Source organism: Labrus mixtus, chromosome 6, assembly GCF_963584025.1.
Source record: "Labrus mixtus chromosome 6, fLabMix1.1, whole genome shotgun sequence".
NCBI classification, from domain to species: domain Eukaryota; kingdom Metazoa; phylum Chordata; class Actinopteri; order Labriformes; family Labridae; genus Labrus; species Labrus mixtus.
In genome coordinates this window covers 9,348,255-9,366,892 of record NC_083617.1, presented here as the reverse complement: position 1 = coordinate 9,366,892, position 18,638 = coordinate 9,348,255, and the positions used below count along the sequence as shown (strand labels likewise).

The window sequence follows — 18,638 nt, the reverse complement described above, 5'->3', positions numbered from 1 at the left end:
TCACAGGCAGAGGCACCCAGGCCTCACTCTGGCCCAAAGCCTAGTGAATAAAACCCAGCTTTAATTCACCCACAAACGTGTCGCCATTAAAGGACTAAGAATAGAGATTGCAGATCATAAATACTCCCTGATTTATTAGCTAACAACAAAGAGCAAAAGCCCGGCCAAGGAGAGGGAGATTGTTTGACAGAATGCTGTCAAGGGGAGAAGAAGAGAGGAAAAACACACTCATTCCCTCGTTCTCACTCACAGACACTCCAAGCTAAATCTGACCAGGGATGTAGCCCAGCCCTATCTCCTGCAGCGGCGTAGGAGCAGATGTGTCTGCTCTCTTCTCAATGTGTGACAGACAGAAAAGATAAACAGAGAGTAAAGCAGAGAGAGAGGAAGAGACAGAGGGAGGGAAGTAAAGAGAGTAGGAGCTGGCAAGGCACTGGCTAATTTATCTCGCTGAGAGACAGATTAAAGAGAGAGGAGAGTGAAACAAAGTTCCACTGGCTTAATCAGCGGACAGCCTGCTAGCAGAAGACATGATAAATCAGAGCGGGCTCGGTCCAGGAGAGAGCCTTTTGCTCTGGGAGGGAACGGGAGACATCCTCGGCCAAACAGCAGTATCTTTTACATGCTCTGTTGTGAATAGCAGCTCGTGAACTCGCTATGTGTATACTCGCAATCGATTCTCAACGCCATTGTTTGAGCAAACACTGTTATACAGTAGCCTTCCGCTGCTACTTTGTTCAGACTGTTATTTTTAGTATAGTGCATGAACAATCCTCCTCTGTTGTGTTGTGTAAACAGGACAAAGGGACATGAAGGGCCGCAAGTTTCCCCCTTGGTTTCTCTGTGTCTTTCTTTAGCTTTGAGACTGACAGGAGGACTAACCTAGGGGCCTAACCCAGGAACAGGAAAGGGGACTTAGATATCCCTGTGTCATTAGTTCACTCCGGGGTCACAGCTGGGCCACTCAGAGCATGATTACACCCCTTGATTTATCTGCTTTGGAGCCCAAACACAGATAAATCTCGGAGCTCATCCGCGCCATGGGATCCTCACTGTCTGATAAACGGCCCAAGCTGAATAAACAACCACCGCCCCCACAAACACCCAGCCCCTCATACTTTATGAATAATTCATTCAGATTGTGAGCTCTGTTAAATGTTTATATTTTGTATCTTAAGTGGCAAAAAAAAAAAAAAAAAAAGGTGCTTCCGTGATCTCGATCTAGTCCTCGGTGCATGTCTCTGATGAAACTCTACAGATGCAGAGGTTGGCGGGTATTCGGTTTCCTAGCTGTAAACTTTATTTCCTCACCTCGGCTGTCGTCCTCCAGCATCCTCACATAAATAAACTTTATGCAAATATGTCATGTGTTAGTCCACACAGCAGCTCCTGTGGATATTGGCCTGTCTGAGACTTTATGACAAAGTTTAAAATCATTCATTACACTGACCCCTGCTGTAAATTTTACTCCCTGGAAAATTGCCCCCGGCTCTCCTGTTTTTGTGCGCTGATGCGATCACGAGTGCATTTTTAACTTAATTAATTGGCCGTTTGTGTTGACATGAAATTTATGCAGTAATAATTTGCTCGAAAATAGATGCAGAGCGCAGGAAATGAGATATCCATCAGGCCGCTTGTGTTCCGCCAGCTGCACCGCGGCTAATATGAAAGTATTTCAGGCTGCTCAGACCCTGCTGTTTGCACAGTCAAGATTATATATACCCACGATCCATTGCCTGCCTCAGAGGCGCTCATGGAGGTCTATGATAACAAAGACTATGTGATTTATGGCCTGCTGTGAAAGCAGAACTTGATGAGATTAAACAATTTCATAGCACGAGTGTTTCTCAGAGGGCCTTCTGATTTGTGGCAGCAACCGCCGACAGTAAATCAGGTTTATATATCTGAAAGCATGCTCAGCAAAGGAGTGCAATTACTGTTTAAGACAGCTACTTTTTATTTAATTTTTATCCCTGGTTTGTCTCTTTTATTCCCGGCCTGTCACATAGCCACTCACCTTCATAAGTCCTTCTGAGGGAAGGGTTGAAGAGGAGAGAGAGGAGGGGAAAGAGAGGAATGCACCTTCGCTATCTCCCCTTCACAGCTTTTAGAGAAACAAGAAAAACAACAACAACCGAGGGGACGACGACGGCCACCGGCGGAACAACACGGGCATCCACAGAGCAGGGGGAAGCACTCCATTTTTAATGCATTGTTTGCCTGCTGCTCTCGCCCTGTCTGGGTAAATGGAGTAGGCAGAGTGTAATTAGAGAGCTGGGCTTTGCTCCGTGCCATAAAGATGACATGGTGTAATGATACAGCTTACAGGCCCGCAGAGGCTTGTGTCTCGCGACGGAGGATCTGGGTCGTTTGCCTGTGACTTATGATAGGTGTGGAGGATGACAGTGTTATCATGGCGACGTGGAAGTCAGAGATGTGGATGGGGGGGGAAAAAATTCTCGTGAAAGGTTGTCAAGGATTGGAGGCGCGGAGAGACGGATATGGAGCAGATTCTTTTTCTGTGTTAACACGTCTTATTTAATGTCTTTCAATGGAAATAAAGAGGAAATAACAAGTTAATTTTCCTTTTTCTGCATGTTCATAAGTCTTAAATCGTTGACTGTTACTGTTTTATTGTACATAATTAAAACTGATGTCTAAAACAGTTTTCATACGCTTACAGAATAAATGTAAAAACAAACAAACAAGTCTAGATAACATTTTTTACAACATAATTTAGAACACTGTATTGAGTTGAGGTCAGAGTGGTTGTGCTTTATTTACATCATACAAGTCTGCATCTGTACTAATCAGCTAGTCATCTTAGGTTGGTGCATGATTAGGAGTGAGCATGTAAGTACATGTGCATTACTGTTTCATGCACTCAAAGATATCAGGGTGTGTGTGTGTGCGTGTGCGTGTGTGTGTGTGTGTGTGTGTGTGTGTGTGTGTCTGTGTGTGCGTGTGTGTGTGTGTGTGTGTGTGTGTGTGTGTGGGTTTGTGTTGAGCTTTTTAGTGTTCCACACATGCAAATTTGTGTGTTTTGAAGTTGTGTTTAAATGTTCCACTGGAATGTGTGTGTGTGTGTGTGTGTGTGTGTGTGTGGTGTGTGTGTGTGTCTGTGTGTGAGTCCTTGGGTGAAGATGTGAGTTGTGCATCTGTCTGCATCATCCCATATCTTCCCAGAAAACATCAAGAGATCTCATTATTTCGACACATCTCAGGTTTTTTCCTTCTTCTTCTTCTTCTTCTTCTTCTTCTTCTTTTTTCTTCCCGCATGCCTTGAGTCAAAATTAGTTTTCATTCCCTCTGTGATCTTACTGACTGAAGCCGCCTCAAAGTAAAGAAAATCGCAGTCTTCGCGTCGTTCGTAGCGCGCCTGAGTCAAACACACACTTCACACAGCCGCAGTCTGAGTTAAGCATTGCTAAGTAACCTTCACATTTCACTCGTGTGAAGAGCTAATTTCCTTTAAGTTCACATGTCACTTTTTGTGCCTCTTTTTTGTGGGTCCTCTTCAAATGTCTCTCGGCATCTAATTGCATAGGAAACATTGGAGACAAGCCGGTGTGACAGGCCCGCTCCCGGAGTCTTCAATTATTAAACATCCTACACTCTAGAAAACAGCCCTGACGTTAGCTACAGCCCCTAATCAGAACAGAAAGCCTCATGATATGTCACACTCCGTACTTGCGGTGGGTTTGTGTATGCGTGTGTGTGTTTGTGTAGTTTATACTTTGTGTGTGAAAAGATGAAAATACTTCCTTTCACACCGGTTAAAAAGCCAAAACTCTGACAAAAACGATTTTTGTCAGGGGTAGATGAGAACACTCACATCTTCCTCTTTTCTCCTGTTTTGGAGATAAAAGAAATTGTTTGTACTTATGAAAATATACGAAACAATCGGTTATGTTTTGCTTAAAAAGTTTGAATAAGACATGCAATCATTGTTTTAACTAATACATACAACGGTTACTTTTCTATTTTTGGTCTTCTTAACATTGCAGCATCACAATCTGCAGCAATGGAAAGGTCATACTAAAGCAAAATAAGACATAGCCTCGAGGTAATTGTGCTGCGTACCTGTAATGTGGGCTTACATTCTGCTTTAAATCATCTACACTTATTCTGCGAGACGCTCAAAGAAAAGGTCGAGTGACTCTTTTTTTTTTTTTTTTTTTTTTCAAATTTCAACCTAAAACAAATAGAGCCTTATTACCATCCATGAGTCATCGCTACGGGTGATTAACGTCCAGCTGCACTCAACCTTTGCCTGTCTGACGCGTACACAAAGCGGCCATGTTCACTGTTGCTGGTTCGCTCCGTGGGCCCTCGTGCCCCGAGCGAAAACATCTGAACAGTTGCTCTTGTGATCAGTGATCATATGATACATTTACTCCGAGCGGGTTCATTGGAGTAGAACTGGTAAATCATTAAACACACGCTCAGCGGTCGTCCTGCTGAGCGAGAAGACTGCTGAAGTACCCACAAGTGCAGGCACCATTACATCCAATGTGCTTCCCCCTGCCATTACCTAAGAAAACAGAATTAATATATTAGAGGCACACAACAGCATTAGACCTAATCCCTTAAACTACAATTATTAGGGTTAGATTTTTTTAAAGGGAATCTTGAACTACTTTTCCATTTTTTACCTCATAGTCTTTTTTGTATGTTATATCACTAAGGGTAAGTCAATCTCTAGTGGCGAATTAGAGCATTTCTTATTTCATCATTGCTATTAAATGCTGTAAGATGCTGCAAGCTGGTGCTCCTTCTTCTTTATTTATTTCATTGTTTATTTCTAAAAGTGTTGCAGTGTTCGCAACCCCGAACTTCACAAGAATGAGACATGAAACACCCCCCCCCCCCCCCCCAAAAAAAAGAAAAGATTCCATCTAGTGAAGAGATAAACGTGTCATGCCAGCATTAAATGTTGACTCAATAAGTTCACAAGTTGTGTCTCCTCTGATCTCTAACATGATCAGAAAGCAGCACCAGTTTACAGAGACAAGACGTGCAAAAAAAAAAGGAAAAAAAAGTTCCATGCACAGACACAAAAGAAATATTTTGATATAGACCCAAAGAGAAAACATATCAAAAGACATTTTTATACATGTCTTTTGCAAGCACAAAAAGCAGAAGTGGTGTCAAGAGAAAACAAAACAGAAGGCTTGTTTCTTCCAACAATTGCTTTAAGCTACAAAAATCTCCTTGAGTCCCTAGCCTCCCCTCAATGTCAGCCTCCCCCCCCCCTCCTCCTCCTCCTCCTCCTCCTCTCTTCACCCTGCCTCCCTCTCTCTCTTTCTCTCTTCGTCTTCTCTCTCTTTTTCCCCTTTTCCCTCTCGAAGGCAGGACAGGGCCCTCTTTGCACCCTGATAGGTTGCGGGCTGATGCTTAGCAACAACATTCCTGTGCCCTAAGTAGCAGTAAGCCTCTGGCTGAACTCTTTGATGTGGCTGTCAGGCCACATTTATTTCCTTTTAGCACTTTGTCTACTTGTCCAGATGTATAAGGAGATAAAAAGGCCTGGTGTTTACACTGGTCTCCCTCTGTAGCGCGGCTGTAATTAGATTGTATTGCCGGTCAGTCTTGAGGAGGGAGGTGAGATGAGGCAATGCAGGAACCACCTGTGTCGGGATGACACCGGCCTGAGGTGAAACCTCAGAGCCAGGCTGCAAGAAAGGGAAAGTGTTTGCATAACACGTTGCAAAGTTGAATTTTTTGTCTTTACTTTTGTATATAACACTGTGGCAGCCAACTTCATAATCAAATTCTTGCAAAATCTCCCTCGACCGGTCGATGTCAGTGTAATGTTCTGTAATATAACACTTATCAAGATTGAAAACTTCTCAACTTTGTTGCTTAAAAAAATACACCAAGATATGAGCCAACCTTTCCCGACTCACTTTTTTTAGTATCTCATATTTTCAAGAACCCCACTGTGGAGGTGTTTTTGTGGTTCCATTGGGGCTCTCTTTGTGTTTCCGTGTCCTTCCGTCCCTCCCTTGCTTCTCTCACAGTGATATGTTGGAAGTTATAATCACTGTTGCCTCTGGGTTTATCAGCGTTTATTCGCATAACAACACCGAAAAAGGAGCAGACAGACAGCGCTGGTGTGATGTATTATCCAGAACAGGAATCATCTTTCATAATGACATCCAGCAGAGCTTCCTCTCACTCCCGCCACCCATTTCTCCCCATCACACACACACATACATACACACACTTTCTTCATCTCTCTCTCTCTCTCTCCCTGTTTCCACTCCCCTCTGTCCACCCTTTATTATCACAGAATCCATGGTGCTCCCCAGCCTGTAAATTTGTGCCGCATTATCATAAGCTGTGGTGATAACTCACATTGCACAGAGACAATAATGATGTGAACACTCAGCATATGCCCCGGGCCCAGCAAATTAAAACAATGCTCAGCTTGATGAGCAGACTAATCTGGACAGCAGAGAAAGAAAGAAGGAGGGGGGAAGAAGGGGTGTACAGGAGTATCTTAAATAGACGACACAGCAGCACCTCCCTCTGTTCAGTGTAGGAACAACCGGAAAAAACAACGGAGGGGGGACAGGGGAGAAAGACGAGATACAAAAAAAAAAAAGAGGGGAATAGAGATAGGAGCAGGCGAGGTTAAGAGATTGTTTAAGAAAAATGAACGGTGAGGATATTCATGGGACAATATTAGATTTTTTTAGTTTGGTACTTTTGTGTTTTGTGACTTTTTGGAATGGAAATTTGTATGCGCAAGTACTGTGTTCAACACTCATAGACCATATATATCCTGCAATAAATTCAGGAAGAGAAGAAGTGTTGTCACTTTATTATTGGAGGATCTGTGGGTAATCATACAATGTTGTATTTTAATTCATTTTGCCCTTACAGTACATGCATTATATAGGTTTAAAAAATGACCTGGATGACATTCAGTTTTTAACATTGGTCTGTCATGCCGGTATCTGTGGTTGTAATACTATAATAGTAGTGTTCTAGCCGTCCTGACAGCTGGTTACAAAGCATTCAAATATTTCTTCTCGAAGCTAGAGAAAAATCTCCCAATATGTTCCACATGCTTTCTTGTCATAAGCTCTGCTGCTTCTCTTCTTCTGGACAGGTCATTGGCTGAAGTGAAAGAGAGCAGATGTGAAGCGTTACAGAGGAAGGTCTGAGAGGAGAGAAAGGGAGGATCAGGACATGGGAAAGCTGGCTGATTGATGCTCTGTGGGAGGGGTGAAATGGTTTTGCTGGATGGGACGGGAAGTGACAACCACAGATGTTGAATGGGGCTGGCTGTTTGATCAGCAGGCATGATACTGGCAGCGGTGAAGCGGTGGTGTCATGCATAGCACGGGGGTTGGGGGGAGGGGGGGGGACTGGGTGGGTGGTGATACTTAAAGCAAGTCAACTAACCTCCCATAGGAGTAAAAACCAGAGCGGAGGCGGCCAAAGGCTCTATCCAGTGTCCTCCCACTCCTTCTCCTCCTCCAACACCCCCCAAACACAGTCTGTGGGTGGTGCTGTTAATGACATGGCAACAAGGAAGATTAATTGTGGGCAAGCTGCAGGATTAGACGGGGCTTTTTGGGGGGCCAAGCAGGCCAGAAGAGGCCCGGGCTTGTGATCTTTCAAGCAGACCAGGAAATGAGGCAAGCAGGGGTGCCGCTTGGTGGCTAAGAAGAACAAGGAGGTAGATCAAATAGAGAAGGCTAACAACCCTTGTCTTTATGCCTGAATTGCTCTGTTAGCTCATAATAATGACAACATAAAGAGTCTTTATGGATAGGATGGGTGGTGATAAATGGCTGATTCAACAGTTCATAGCGCTGGTGCTTCAGTAAGAAAAAGAAGTGGGTAAGAATACCTGATTGTTCTTTTGCTCTCAGATTGAAACTGTCAGGTTTTACTGAGTACAACGTGTACATTTTCAGTCCATACTAGTCCAGCGTACAAGCATACAGTGATTTTCTTAACAGATTTCAGCCACTCCAGAGGCCGGGAGCAGCAGGTGTGCTGTCAAAACAATATTTTTATTCCAAACAGTTTCTTCCAAAAGCATGGGTCCACCAGCATATATGTGCTAAGGTCTCAAGATAGACTTATTCTGCCTTTTTTTTTTCTTTCTTTGCTGTAATATGAGACACATGCTGGCCAGCTCTTAATGCCTTTCAGAGATGCTATCTAAAAAGCACATTATGTGATCGTTTTCGATTCGCAGTGCTCTCTTCTTTGCACATGAAGAATATGGTTCCATTTAAGAGTGCAGACCGTTCCATTTCTCAAGGTTATGCATGGGCATGTAGAGGAACAACAATAAAAGTGGGGGAAAATGCAGCTCCAAACTGTCTCTAATATGTATTTGTCAGTTGAGTCTCTTGCTATGATTAAAGGCCTGGCGAATTCCTTCCTGCAGGAGAGGAAAGTATTTCTGCAAAGGCATCAGATATCGCTGTGTCATGATAAACTGCCTGCTCTGCTCGCTAAAAGGCTAAAGGAAGGAAGAGGATGTTTTGGACCTTGAAAGTCTACAAAATAGAACAACAACACAAGAAACTCTTGACCTGTATGGGAACATGCTTTGAGATCCAGGCCTCTGTTTTCTCTTTGTCTCAAAGCAGCATTTGTCACACTTGTTTAGCCTGAACCTCCAAAAGGCTTACAATCAACACAGAGAGAACAATAACAAGTTATCCACAATTATACAATGAAACATAGTAAGGCAGGAAGATTATGCCCTCTTTAGAAAAACCGTTAGTTAAAAAATTGCCTCAGTCAGAATCCGGTTTGGAGTACTGCAGGTAAACTATTTTGATCCCCTGGAAATAAAAAGCTGCTTGTCCAAGTGAAAGTTTATGAAAAAAAGCATGCACATTATAGTCCTCTTTAGACTTCCACTGAGAAGCCAGTTAAGGAGATGCAAAACCAACGCAGTGAGGTCATTTGTTGCCATTTGTGACTACCCTCATATAACCATGCTGCATTTGGCTGCTCAGAATGAGTGACGTCTACCCTTTGGTTGACCACTGCAGGAGGTCACGGCTGAGTGAAGGTTGAGACCTCTCCTCCCTGACCACGTCGTATATCAGATCATCAAAGGCTGGACTGCAGCTCCATAACACGTGAGACGTCATAAAACATGTTCTGATACATCTTCTCATAAAGCAGGAGCAGTGTTTCCTCTACCAATCCCAAACGATTTATAACAGTCAGCTGCAGTCATACTTGTCCTTTCAAACCTGTTAAACCTTTCCTTGCTTCAGATACTCATTCTATGTGTTTGTCTGCTTTCTCACAGCCGCCTATTGAGGCTGGATCAGAGGGTCAGGAGATGCCCTACACTCCTCTACCCCGAGGATCCAGAGATGCAAGAAACCACAAAGGTAAGGACGAGAAAAAGAGACCATTGGACTTCTTCACCTTTTAGTCAGGTGGATTATACACACATCTCCACAAATATACTTCCGATCGAGACAGTAAGCATCACAATTTATTATCATACATACATTCAATCCCAAACACTGCCCGAGGATTATGTAAATATAAGTCATAACCCTAAACGGCAACAGAGAGTGGGAATCTATTGACTTTGAGACGGGTTTGAAGTTATGTTCTCTATTCTTATTGATCTCATCTCATTTGTGTGATGTGTTCATGGTGCTAATAAATCAGAGTAATCTGGGTTAACTCTGTTCTGAATGTGTGCGTGGGAGGACACAGTACATAAACAAGATGAAGTATCCTTGATCTGTGGATACAAGACATTGATTATGCCTCTTATTGACCCAGTGCTGTCAGTTGATGTAATTGTGCAATAACCTCTTAACATCAAACACTGTACTGTAGTTGTAACTGAAAATGTATATTCATTAACAGATATAATGTTTGAAAGTGGTTGTACAGGCCACTGTAAAAACCTCAGACAATCCATTTTATTAGTCTATTGTATCATTAGACTTAAGTCAACGTTGATATTTTTACTTAAAGGTCACATATTACCTCCTTTTCAACATGTTTCAATAAGACTCACAGCTCCCCAAAACATGTCTGTGAAGTCTCTTGCTAAAAATCCACTCTGATCCTGTATTTGATCATGCCTATAAACCCCTCTATTTCAGTCCTCCTCAGAACAGGCTGTTATTGTGTCTGTAGCTTTAAATGTAAGTGAGCTGGGTTTAACCACGCCCCTCTCTGAAGGGGATGCGGCTCGGTCTTTCTCGCACCATGCTCTATGGTTTACAGTGAGAGGGCAAAACAACCACGTAGCTGTGGGAGTGTCACCCACCTGGGGGAGGGGTTTCTGCCCTTTGTGATGTCATTAAGGGAAAATCTCCAAATTACCTAATGAAAAGCAGAGCCGGCAGAAGACACAGAGGATGGACTTTTCTCATATTCTTTTTTTTTTTTAGATAGGATAGGAACACATATTAGTGTTTGAAAAATCATGGTAAAGTGTATTTTTTATTTAGCATCATTAGACTTTTTAATCAGAAATGTCTTTTTAAAATCCATGTTCAGCATTTGATCAGTTTTATCCTGGGATTAAAAGTTTGAATTGCCTAAAGGGGCTTGTAACTTCAAAAGGTACATTTTGAACCCACATATGTTAAACCTTGTTCGATCTCTTTATACTTAAAGGAGAGAAGTTAAACGCATTCCACGGTGCAAGGAAAGAAAAGCAACAGCACTGACAAGAAAACAGCAAGCACGCACACTCACTCCATGCAGCAAAAACATAGCTAGGTTTTGCTGAAGTGAAGTTCTGGCGAGGACTTCGCTGTTTTTAGTGATTGAAATAGTGTTGCAGGTGCTGTTTAAGTGTTCCCAGTGCCCAAAACTGGCAGTTTAGAGGAGATGGTAGATTAACAAGCCTGTGCTGCAGCTCTACAGTGTGTTCAATGGTGGCCGCCACCTGCCCTCCAGGCCTCCGCAACACTAACATTACTGAAGCTATGAATAGGTTGACAAGCTCGCTGATGGCAAATGTATTTAACTATCTGCAGCTTCCAGGGTAATAAACATTCACAATGATTTAATTGACATACACAGAAATGATACAGAAGAAAAAAATAATATTATACAACTACTGCGATCATTCGGCATCACTAAAAGTCTCCAGACATTGCATGCACATTTACTACATATAGGAACAAAATAACCATTTACATTGAATTGAAACGCTAGACTACTCCTTGGCTAATAAAAGCTTAAAAAACAGGAATCAGGTCTCTAATTTTCAATCAAATCCAATGTACTGTATGAATGCAGCACTTTTTAAAGAGAGCTGCCACGACCAAAAACATTAAGAAGTAGTGTCCCTGTTTTGGATTGCTTGATGTCTCAGTTCTGTGTTTTAAAGTTGTGAATCTGGTGTATTTTGAGGTTAAGCGTGTGCTAATGTGCTAATGTGGAGAGGGTTTCTGACCAGAATCTACTGTTCATCTGTAGTCACACTTTTTACATGGTGCAGGGTGGTTTCTGATAAACCCCCCCACACTTCTTGGACTGAGACATTCAACACTGTCTCATTCAAAGGTTGACCACCTCTATGGTAGCACAACCCCCCCCCCCCCCCCCCCCCCCCCCTGCATTTATGGTGCCAAGGACAGATCTATGTCATAAAGGCCTGGACGGTGGCAGCTCTCCCCGGTTGTAAGGACAGGAGGAGCCTCGCGCTTTGTCACAATCAGACCTGGCTAAGAACAGTACATTTAAAGGTGAGGGGATCTGACACATGAAATATTTCCCCCTCCGTCTTAGATCTGAGCAGCACTGACAGCCTCCATTTGTTATTTTTATGATGCAGCGCTGCAGTCTTAGATAACACAGCCCTCATCTTCGCCCTTCACCTCCTCTTCATGTCCCTGCCTCCAGCCTCTTTCCCGGCTCTTTGTTATTTGTTTTCTTTTATTTACACATCTTAGACATACTCCAGTTTTCTTTATGTGTTGGAGATGGTCACGGTTACTCCTCTTTCATAGAGAACAAAGCCGTGGAAAAGCACGGCTACAACAAACAAAATCTTTCAGACAGTAATTCCCAAAAACAATATGCTTACTGAATATAATTCAGGAAATAGACTACCGGGTTGAAAGAATATCCTGTAGGATTTGAATGCAGCACTTCCATTCAGTATGCATGGTCAATTTTAGAGATCACTACACGGTTTGTACAAAAGCAGTGAGGTTCTCCGGTGTTATATTCTGTTCTGTTTTTGTTTGTCCATGCATGCAGCCTACGTCTTTTGTTTGTGCTGTGATGCAGATAAAAAACACAAGCGCAGGAGAGAAAAAGGCACTTTTCTTTATATGAAATAAATGTAATATGTGGAATAAAACCAAAAAGGCAAGAAGCATTACACTGAAAGTATATATTTTTTGTTTTTAAGTTCAATGCAGCATGAAGTAATACCAGTAGTTCTTTTAAAAGCTAAATAAATCGGCCTTTTAAAAAGGGGAAAATGGAGGCTATAGTTTTATCCCAACTCCAGATCAGCAGCACTTCTGACATCGCCCTGTCGCTGCACAGAAAGAACCCCCCCTTTCCTCCTTTCAACCCCTCCGCACCTACTCCCCCAAACCCCCCCCCCCCCACCCTCCAATGTGTCACCTGTGTGGAAGCCCCAGAGCCTGGGTGCCAGAGGTAATTACAGCAGCTTGGAGCTCCCAGAGGAGGGCAGCGCTGGCAGGTCACTGCCCTGGGAGAGAGAGGTGGAAACCAAGGACACACAACTCCAGGATAAGCTCTTGTCTTTGGGTTGTGGAGGAGTCTAGCTGGTGGAGACGGAGCAAAACGGAGCAGGAGCAGAAAGACGTGCTGCAGTAGAAAGGTCTTAATCAAGATTTGTTCGCGCAGATAGATGGTTGGTATAAGAGCGGAAAATGGAAAGGGGGCCGGTATTAAAAAGTGGGGGAAAAAAGCAGGACTTAAAAATGAGAGTGAGCTAGACAAAAGACAAAGTAAAGGAGGATGGTGGGTGCTTCAGTGTGTCTTGGTGAAGGCGTGACACAGAGTGGAGTGGAGTATATAGTCTGGCAGAGGGGCCTGAGGATCCTCCACTACTGTCACCTTGGCTCTAAGTCTCAGTGCTGGTCCAACTGTCAGCTCAACTTTAAATCTAAACAGTCCAAAATGGAGTCGCAGCCTGAAGTACAGTTTGTCTTCATGAACACTGGCTTTTACCACCGTGTTAAACCACAGCAATGTGCTGCATACTGATTTATCATTTCAACATGCAAAACGATCGCAAGGTAATTTATTACCAGCTTGTCATTTGCGTAGGTTGACACAGTTTGAAGTGAGATGCACAAGATGATTTTATAGATCTAATTATAACTGTAGTTCAGAAGTATGTAAAAAAAAAAAAAAAAAAAAGAGGCTTCATACTTGATTGATATATTCATGTGCACAGAAGAGATTTTAATGAAATATACCTTTCATTTCCGCTGTACATTTCAATAAAAAGGCCAGACTCTAGTCGCTGTTTTTTTCAGGTATCAGATTAAATATGAGTAGGCCATCCCTCAGCCGTGACAGCAGTAAATGAAAGGGATATCTTTGTTCAAGCAGAGTAAACAGACGGGGGGGGGAAATGCCTGAAATCTGCCTTACAGTGTGAGCCCTGGGCCCTTTTAATCTTGATGTTCTGGGCCTGCTTCCAGCTACTTTGTATGTATGTATCTTAAATGGTGCACAACTGTTATTCTAATCCCAAGAGGGAAGCAGCCTTCAAAGCAAAAAAAAAAAAAATCCTCCTTCCTGATGAAGCCCATGGGGTGTCTCACATTTGCTTGGCGGCTTGCTTTCGTTACATGTCGGGGTGATCTGCACCGCAAGTCCTGCTTTGCTTCCCCCCTCCGCTCCGTTAAAAAGAGAAGAAATGGGACCAGATCCAAACTAAGAGTAAACTGTTTTATAGTTGCTGAACAACAAATAAACAAACATCTGGAAGCATTCAGAGCGGCCCATTAGAAGGGATCTGGGCTTTGCCAAAAAGGGGTAAATGATGAGGAATGGGCTGTCGAAAGGCTGGCGGAGACAGGGGAGAGGCCAGATGACGGAGCTGTGGGTGCTAAGCACTGCCTTTTAGAGCTCAGCTGGGCTCGGAGAGATCTACACCTGCTGCTATCTCACTCCTCCCCTCCTTCCCTCCACCCGACATCTGGATGGGATACATGACTAATGGATGACAAAACTGCTTGTGTTGAAACTTAGCTGTTGTCGATATGAAGGGAAAGGTTGTTGCTCTGACTGATCACTTAATGATCTTTGCACAGTACACTTTGTAAAAATGTAGAGTGAGTTTTACAGCTTAAAGAAAGTTAATGCACCAAATCAGAAATACAGTTGCCTGTATAAGAACAAGAGATGATGATATTATTAATAACACGATGGAGAGATGCTGGAGGGAAAACAAAATTAACTTTTCTTAAAATCCGGTTATTTGAAGTGAACACACATACTGGATAGAATCCTTGGTAAATGAATTGAAATATTACCTCAGACATCTGTTTCTTTACTCCCCAGTTGTTTCCCCGTGCTTATCTTGACTGATTCTGTCCTTTTCTGTCTGATGTCACTCTGCAGTTAGAAATAAAGCTCTCATCGTCCTACCGATAATCTTCCCATTCTGGTTTGGACTGCCTCGCCATGTTGCATGAGTATGGAAATGTCCTCTCTGGCAGGCGTTGAGAAAAGACAGAGCACCTTTGACGTTTCCCATTAGACACGTGTACGTGCTCTGCTAGACATTTCAGTCAGCCTCGTAATGATTATACCAGCAGGATCTGTCCCCTGATAAACATCACTCTTAAAAAACAAAGCCTTACACTGGCCCACAAAACTTTAAAAAGAGGCATATGGAAAGAACAAAGTGTAAGCTTTTCCTCTGCACTGGTCCAGAGTAGCCTTTCGCAGATCTGCTTTCTGTAAAGTTTTTATGTTGAGCTCAACTTTATTGCGTGCATTGAACATCAGAAAAAGATGGATGATGAAATATTGTCAAAGGGAATGATATATACAGATCTTACTGCCAGATAGACCATCAGCTTGTGTTGAGTGAGCCTCTGCACAAAACTGTCTGAGGTGTGTTGACAAAGTAAAGACGTGGCCTTCTTCCCGGGTACTGAGTTCATAAAGCTGTTTCCCCAGCATTCGTCACTGCATGAACGTTTTATTTCTTTGCCATCTTTGCCAGTTTGTAACTGATGAGGTGCTTAAGACAAGTTTCAAAAGACCCAGTGTTAGTTTTTTTCTTCCATATTTAACCACAAAAATGAAACCCACAAAAAGCTCTGTATGGACATGCAAACTTGCCCCCACAGGCACTTCTTTGATATTACATATTACTGCATTAACTTTACTGTTGGGTTACTTGTGCTACATGGTGTACACATGTTTTTAAAAAAAAGGACTCCAATAATAATGTTTAAAGATACAATATGTCAATTGCACCGCCAGGGGCCTCTCAATCAATACTACAATAACAAAAGATGAAGTCTGGGCTAGCGGGGAATCATGGGAGTTCTCTCGGCTATTCTCCAGGGGTTGTTACTGTACATTTGAGTGTATGAAGATAGATGCACAAGATTTTTTGTTTAAAAAACACAATTTACACATGTACAGGATAAGATCTGCAAAGAGGAAACAAACTTTATCTGTAAGGGTCGCCAAAGTCGATACAAACTAAAGTTCCTCACAGGAGCTTTAATCAAAGAATGACAAGATTTTGTTGCCATAGGAAATACTATAGACTGTATGCATTAACTGGACAGGATCAGCAAATTGAAAAGACAGGAGCTGCTAAAATCTGAAAAATAATCCTCATAAGTAAATAATCTGTATACTTCTTCTTTTCCCCCTTGACTGTTTCCGATATAGTCTTGGTTTTGTTGTTTTACTAGCCTTCAAGTAAGGATGTTTGTAAATAAATGTTTAGAACTAAGCCCAGTCACTTGTATTTATGGGTGATAAAAAGTTAGAAATGTACAAAAGAGAATTCTAAAATTCTGGCAGTTTTTTTTAAAGGAAGCTCAACTTTACCCTGAAGATGTTTTGATTACATTTGTTTGCCTTTGATGAATAACTATATGAATCAGGTAGTGTATCATATAAAGTGGTATGTGTCAAGCAGCAACCTCCAGTGTTAAAAATAAAGCCAAATTCATTTTTTGGCTGAGTTGACAGTCAGGCAGGCAAGTTGTAGCTGTTTGACCGGGGGCTAAAGCCTCAACTCCACCTCGTGTCTGTTTCTAGATTGATCCATCCAAAGTTAGGTGAAGTCAGCATTTTCAATATAGTTCTCTTTAGAAACCACTGGGTGACTTCAATGAAATTCAATCCAATATTTTTATGTGTGTGTGTGTGTGTGTGTGTGTGTGTGTGTGTGTGTGTGTGTGTGTGTGTGTGTGTGTGTGTGTGACCTACTCAAGCAGACAAAACTGGACACTCATTTCTGAACTTTTTCCATGAAACATGTTTTTAAACTAGACCTGTATTCAATAATAATAAACAGGAACCAGAAAATTCAGTCCCATTTAGATCTATCTATTCTTACAGGAGGTAGCTCCTGCTGCATATCACAGCAAATCACAATGGTATACACTCCCTGTTTGCGAGGACAGGCTCTATTTCCTTTTTGTGAGTCAGATGATATGGTATTATTCCTCCCAGGAGTGGATTGGCTCAGCTACATGAATATCCATTAATGCAGGTCTATGGAGATGGATGAGGCGAGAGGGGACGAGGCAAACTAGGCCTGCAATCCTTCACCGTGGCTTCCCATAATACTGCACTGTCCGCATCCAGAGTGATGAGAGCTCATTTTTGGAGGCAGGCCTGTCCTTGTTATAACTAACCCTGAAAATCACCTTTTATGCCTTCTCCTTCAGAACGAGGTTAGATTAAAATGCCAGGATAACCTCCTCCACTTCCATGACAGGCTTAACTGCCAAACGATGACGTGCCAGCTCAAAACTGTTTTGAGAAAGCTGCCTTCCTCCAAGTGTCATTATCTCTCCGTTATCCGATGACACTCCGCACGGTGTGTGAATAATTCTGTTTGTGCTGGGTTTGGGGAAATGTCAGTGACACTATTGTTTTTACCTTTCCTTTTGATGTAGCTGAAAGAGTCTCCTGAGTGTCTTGGGTTCTTAAACTGATGTTGGATGTATACAGTAAAAACTCAAAGTAGAAAGATGGGAATGTCAGCATCTGAGCTTTTCCAAGATATTTGTTTGTGAGCATTTCTTACGAGTGGATTAAAAGTAAGTATGTCTTTCTGTGACATTCTACCTTATTAAAGGATGTTTCATTGTTAATTTAAATTATACTGGATTTGTATTGACTTTAGTGATCCAAACTATTGCATAATGATGCCACATAAGTTAATATAACAACTGAGACATTTTCTACTTGCATTTAATTCTCACATCTGTTGTGCTGCAGTTTGGTGGAACACCTACATTGTTTGTAGTAAACAATGAGCCTGACATTTCCATCAAACTTTATAATTTCTTAAACCATTACTGTGAAAGTTGATGGTTCCAAATGTTGAATCGTTTTATTTGCAACAGGAAAATATCCATCTGTGACAATTGCAGACCAACCTTTGTTAATTATAATACAGTTGTCCAATTTCGATACCATATCAGTATCGGTCTCTGATTCCCACGAATGCTTTACCAGATGGTATTGCACACATTTGTCAAGGAACCAATCCAATATTAAAACCACCAAAGCCACAAAAATACCAACCAGTTTTAGGCTAATTAACAAGGCAAATTGGTTTCAGGTCTAACATTAGTAAAACACAAAACTACAGTGTTTGCAGAAAGTGGCATGTTAGTCAAAGTTAGCAAACTGTTCGCAATCTTTATATCTTTACCATTGGTGGAAAAATCCAATAATCAGTAAAATGAAGGACAAAAAATGGAATAGTTTATATTTTATATATGATGGTAGCATCCCAAAAGTCTAAGCAATATTCTGGCTTTTTCTCCAAATACTTCATAATGACAGAAATGTACATGAATTTCTTCCAAGCAGGCCCAGCCCTCTTGGAAAAACAAACCGCTGGTGCCTTGGACCTTGCTCACTCACCAGTTGTGCTGGTCATTTTCAAGAAAAAGTAACAGAACATAAATCACCCAAGTAAATTGTTCTGACTTTCAGAATTAGTTCTGAAATTCTGCTATTGCTTATGCAGCTATACTATTATTCATTTCCCACCATGATCTGTAGTAGTGGTTTGGGATATCAGCCTGTGCTTTCCAGTCGTACCTTCAGTCAGAAGTTGGTGCTGGTTTCTGTAGTCATCATGGTTTCCAAAGGTGGAAGTCCATCAAAGTAATTTAGAAGGGGGTTAGCTGCCAGATGGTTTTGGATATTTTTACAGCAGGATGGATGTTTGGTCAACCAGTTTTTTTCTGTGTCAGTAGCCCTTGAAACAAATTGCTTGGTGAGCAGGCGGAGTCTGTCGGTGTGAGGGTGCTCCCCACCCTTCATTCTGATGAATAGCTGCGAACATGCTGGCAGATGCTGGACAACTTGTCATGCTAAAGGAGACAGGGTCAGACCTCAGTTAGTCCTTGTAGCTTCGTAATCAGTGTGCATCACTGAGGATGTTTTTGCTTATATTT

At 42.1% G+C, this 18,638-nt stretch overlaps 1 protein-coding gene across 3 annotated transcripts in view; it reads left to right on the top strand.

The window, feature by feature from the left end:
• The window catches only part of lrmda (leucine rich melanocyte differentiation associated), a 224,029-nt gene that overhangs the window by 186,156 nt on the left and 19,235 nt on the right, over positions 1 to 18,638 (top strand). For all 3 annotated transcript variants that reach the window (XM_061039884.1, XM_061039883.1, XM_061039885.1), the window contains one exon: positions 9,299 to 9,383. In XM_061039884.1, the coding sequence (XP_060895867.1) occupies positions 9,299 to 9,383 (85 nt within the window). The remainder of the gene's footprint in view (positions 1 to 9,298; positions 9,384 to 18,638) is intronic.